This window comes from Oryza brachyantha, chromosome 1 (assembly GCF_000231095.2).
Source record: "Oryza brachyantha chromosome 1, ObraRS2, whole genome shotgun sequence".
NCBI lineage: Eukaryota > Viridiplantae > Streptophyta > Magnoliopsida > Poales > Poaceae > Oryza > Oryza brachyantha.
The window spans coordinates 4,858,305-4,863,587 of NC_023163.2; the positions used below are offsets into that span (position 1 = coordinate 4,858,305).

At 48.2% G+C, this 5,283-nt stretch overlaps 1 protein-coding gene across 1 annotated transcript; it reads left to right on the forward strand.

Moving 5' to 3' along the window:
* The first annotated feature begins 213 nt into the window (after window positions 1–213).
* LOC102715890 (TPR repeat-containing thioredoxin TTL1-like) lies at window positions 214–5,187 on the forward strand. The gene is made up of 7 exons (XM_015840500.2): window positions 214–1,411; window positions 2,016–2,211; window positions 2,298–2,482; window positions 2,728–3,061; window positions 3,156–3,360; window positions 4,417–4,523; window positions 4,607–5,187. Exons 1-7 carry the CDS (start codon window positions 576–578, stop codon window positions 4,757–4,759), a joined length of 2,016 nt encoding a protein of 671 aa, XP_015695986.2. The 5' UTR covers window positions 214–575; the 3' UTR covers window positions 4,760–5,187.
* Window positions 5,188–5,283: the final 96 nt, after the last annotated feature.

Here is a 5,283-nt window from a genome sequence, read left to right on the forward strand (position 1 = left end):
CAACACACAGGTGGTTACGTTCCTTACAGGTCACAGCCACAACGTGCACGGCACAGGACAGCAGCGTCGGTGCCAACGCGCGCAACACTACGAGATAACGAGCAGCAGCGGCGGCGGCGGCGGCGACGACGCCGACGCCAACGCCGTCGCGTCGCGTCGGCACGCGGCGGCGGTGACGGGGAGAAGAAAAAAAAAAAGAAGCGAGCGGGGTGTCGCCGCGTTTGGTTGCTTTTTTTTTTTTTGCCCGGTCGGAATTCACCTTCCACCCGTGCTCCACGGCCCGCGCCGCTGGTGTTACCGCCCGCGCGCAGGCGGTGGCTGTGGCTCGCTCCGCCAAATCTACCCCTCCCCCACTCCACTCCCACTCCTCTCCTCTCCCCTCCTCTTCCCCACCACCACCACCTCCTCCTCCTCCTCTTGCTGCTGCTGCTGCTGCCGCCGTAGTTGTTCCCCGGCCTCGCGCTCACGAGATCCCCGAACCCCACCACCGCGGGCGCAGCGTTCCATGCGGTAGCGGGGGGCGAGATCCAGTAGCAGCAGCAGCAGCCAGCCACCCACGCGAGGTGCTCGGCGGAATGTCGCACCGCCCGCCGCCGCCAATGCCGGACACGCTGTCCGACGCCTTCGCGGCCGCGGTGCTGCTGTCGTCCACGGACAAGCCGGACACGCTGCCGCCGGGGAGGCTGTCGCCGGTGTCCCCGCTCACGCACTCGTCGAAGCTGCCCACCCCGAGCTCGTCCTCGGGCTCCTCGGGCTCGGTGTCGAGGGCCCCGGCCTCCGCCCTCGCCTCGCGGAGGAGCCACTCCGGCGAGATCCCGCTGCCCTCCGAGGGGCCTCCCCGCGGGTCGCGCCCGGGACACCGACGGACCGGCTCGGGTCCCCTCATCTTTACCTCTGGCTCCAGCTCCTGCTCCAGCTCCGCCACCTCGCCGCTCACCAACGCGCTCCCCGCGGGGAATATCTGCCCCTCCGGCCGCCTCGCCAAGCCGCTCTCCTCCTGCTCCGCGGCGACCCCCCCGCCGCCTCCCCCGCCCCGCGCCACCCGACACGACGTGCTCGGCTCCGGCACCGCCAACTACGGCCACGGAAGCATAGTGCGGTCGCGCAGCGGCGGCGTCGTGGTCGCCGAGGAGGATGCGGTGGTCAGGCGGGCCATGTCCAGTGCCGACCCAGAGGAGCTCAAGAAGGCCGGGAACGAGCAGTACAAGAAGGGGTACTTCGAGGAGGCGCTCAGGCTCTACGACCGCGCGCTCGCCCTGTGCCCTGACAATGCCGCGTGCCGCGGCAACCGCGCCGCCGCACTCATTGGGCTCCGCCGCATCGGGGAGGCCGTCAAGGAGTGCGAGGAGGCGGTTCGGATCGATCCCTCTTACGGGCGCGCACACCACCGCCTCGCCTCCCTGCATATAAGGTGAGAATTCCAGCGCCTCCGACGGCTTTGGATCTGTGGACGCAGCGCAATTCTTCTGTCCCTTTTTCTTGCATTGTGACGCCAAAGCCGCCTCTTTTACTGCGTACATAACGAATTTTCCTCTGACGATCCAACGTACACGTTTTGATCCAACAATGTAGCTCGAATAGGAACCTAAAAATTTGCTATTTTTAGCAGAGGTTACAAACCATTCGTGGTCATGGTGCCATAGTGTGTTGGCTCACTATTTCACGTTTATGGAAGACGGATTTCTATTATAAGCACCGTATTTTTATACCTTCAGAATTCTACAGAGTTATGGAACCCAGTTGATCTGCACATGGAATTCTGGTTTATGTGTCTCTGCAGTTCCCTGCTTACATTGGGAGCAGATAATTTTCAGAGAATCAGGAAATGCAGCCAATACTGTAAATGGCAACCTGAGAAATAGCCAATGTGCTTATGTTTGCTAGAGTGTTCCTTTGTTCAGTAAGCTATTTAGCATTAGTTCTTACTAGTATATCAATCAGTTGCCCTACCATATATTGTGATTGTTGAATTCTACCTTTTGTGCAAGTAATTCATTTCTCTTACTAAACTGCAGGCTAGGACACATAGAGGATGCTCAGAGGCACCTCTCACTGGCGACCCCTCAGCCTGACCTCCTAGAGCTGCATAAATTACAAACAGTGGAGAAACACCTTGGGAGATGTATGGATGCGCGGAAAGCTGGGGACTGGAAGAATGTGCTAAGGGAAAGTGATGCTTCTATTGCGGCAGGAGCTGACTGCTCTGCTATGGTTGGATCCTGTCTTTCATGTACCATGGTGTTGAGTAGCCCTGTTTTGATTAAAGAACATACACTTATGTGATTCACCATTTGCAGCTCTTCGCCTCTAGAGCAGAAGCTCTTCTCCGGCTCAATCAGCTTGACGAGGCTGATCTATCTATCTCGAGTGCTTCCAAGTTGGACTATTCATCTTCATGTGCCTCAGACAACAAATTCTGTGGGTTTCTCGCCAATGCGTACCTCTTTTATGTGCATGCCCAAGTTGACGTGGCATTGGGAAGGTAATCCATTGACTTTCTTATTAGATACAGAAGACACCTTAGCAAAAGATTTTTGCTTTTCCCACTTGATTGAAAGGAGAAAAGTAACTGTCTTGCCATCCCTAGAAAATGTTGAATCTTGTTCTCATGGCTGGAAAGAGAAACACAACAGCTTTATTCAAAGTATTTTGACTTAGCAGTCAAGTTGCAAGCCCCCTCTTATAGCCTTGCTAGCCTGTGACTTGATAATACTGAAAATTGTGCAGGTTTGACCATGCTGTTTCTTCCATGGACAACGCGAGGATAATAGATCCAGGAAATTCTGAAATTATCACAATGCATAACAATGTGAAAGCTGTGGCTAGAGCACGATCTTTAGGGAATGAGCTCTTCAATTCTGGAAAAGTTTCAGAAGCTTGCCTAGCTTATGGTGAAGGGCTCAAGCATCATCCTGTCAATCCAGTCCTTTATTGCAATAGGGCAGCTTGCAGGTTCAAACTAGGCCAGTGGGACAAATCCATTGAGGACTGCAATGAAGCACTCAAGATTCAACCCAACTATCCGAAGGCTTTGCTCAGACGTGCAGCTTCCTATGGAAAGGTAGCATATATCTGGTTTGATGTTCTCTTCTTTTCCTGATGTAGAACTTGGAAAAGTCACAAGTTCCTGTATTTTTTGCCCTTCTGTTGGTTAGATGGAGCGATGGGCAGAATCTGTGAAAGATTATGAGATTCTTAGAAAGGAACTTCCAGGTGACACTGAAGTGGCGGAAGCCTATTTCCATGCCCAGGTTGCTCTGAAGTCCTCTCGGGGCGAGGAGATATCTAACATGAAGTTTGGAGGAGAAGTTGAGGCGATTACAGGAATGGAACAATTCCAGATGGCTACATCCTTGCCAGGTTTGTTTTATCAGAAATATTTCATTGTTTTCAAATCCGAATGTTTTTAATATCTCTTTGGTAGGTGGTGTAAGCTAACTCCACAGAAACCTTTTACTGCATATAATGCTTGAAAATTATTATAAATCATTGTGCTCATCGTTGTATTAAAAATCAGCTTAGTGGATTGGTTTTCCAAAAATGTGTGCACACAGTAGCTCACTTGGCATCTGCCGTATTAAGGTTTTCATCAAACACATATCCACCCTTTTAAGCTATATGTACCTGCTCTGAGATAGAGAAAATAAAATCAAAAGTGAGTAAATAAAGAACCATAGCAAGTGACAATCTTCAATGTATTAAACACACTATCGCAGTTAGACATTAAGTCAAATCTAATCATGCTGATCCTGAAATGAGTTATGTAAGTTGCAGCAAATCCATTGAAGATATGTTGATGCAACCCCTTTTAGCTGGTATTACCAAAATGACATCCAGATGAGATGATTATTTCCCTCTTGACATGTTTGTTCACTTTACTCAAATCTCTGCTCAGAAAGGAGTGGCTGTTAACATAGGAGTAGCGCATTCAAACTAAGCGAACCAATCTCATTTGGCTTGTAAAAGATGGTAGCACATATTACTATAATTATTTTTTAATTTTCTAATATTTTCAGCTCCTAAAAACAAACAAATCCATCTGATTATTTCAAATAACCTGACATATTTGGATGCTTTGCTTTAACTGCTTTTTTTTATTCCTGTAGTTCATTATTTTGACTTACAGGTGTGTAACAGGAATTACTAGTACTTTAATCTTGACTTTTGCTGATAGGGTTGAGGTTGTACCACATGTTGGGTAGTACTTGTTACTGTTTTCTGCCGTGCGAACAAATCTTCACATGACATTTGCTTTCTGTCATTGTCCTAATGCTAGTTGGAAGTACATCATTTGGTCACACTCTTTTGTCTTTTACCATGGCCCTCTGTACTGTCCAGTCAGTAGTTCCTCTATCTTCCTTAGATTTGTTTTGTGCCTTTGAAGTATTTTTTTATTGACCTGTTTCTATTTTACAGGTGTTTCGGTCGTCCATTTCATGACACCTTTAAGTCAGCAATGCTGCAAAATTTCCCTATTTGTGAATGCTCTGTGTACTAGATACCCATCCATCAATTTCCTCAAGGTAACTAGTGATGTTTCATGACTCATCCATACATTTCCTATCTTTGGCCTAAGTCTTCTAATACTTTTCTGTTCTTGACTTAGGTTGATATAAATGAGTGTCCTGTTGTTGCACGAGCTGAAAATGTGAGGACTGTTCCAACATTTAAAATATACAAAAATGGTATAAGAGTGAAGGAAATGATCTGCCCTAGCCAACAGCTCCTGGAGTATTCAGTGAGGCATTATGGGATTTAGTCCATGAAGCGATGATTTGATGTTTCCTCAGGCCTCCAGTTCCAGGCAAGCGACCACGGGCTAAGCCAGGACAAATCCACTGAAGCTTATCCTGATGAGGACGAGCATGAAAGAAGACCAAGAGCGAAGAGAAATTTTCCTGATCTTATTCATCCGATGACCTTTCTGTTCTCCCCCGTTCACCATTTGTTGATTGCCTGCTTAATTTATTCTTTTCATTTATCTCTTGCGTACATCATTGTTGCAAAATTCCTTTAGAACAAAAACACCATCTTCCTATTCTTGTGAAGAACGACTGTAAATTTTTTTTTTCACTTCCATGTTTACCAGACCTCCCAATGAAAGAAAGGTATAGATGGCATTTGCACTCTTTACATTCAACTTATGTAATATGGAAGTTTTGCCAACCCATTTGGTTAATCCAACCACCATGTCACTCATGCTCTCTGTGTAATTGGTCCCTGTTCTACCAAGACACTTGGTAGTCCCACTAACTACACACCTCATGTGGGTTTCCTGGTGGA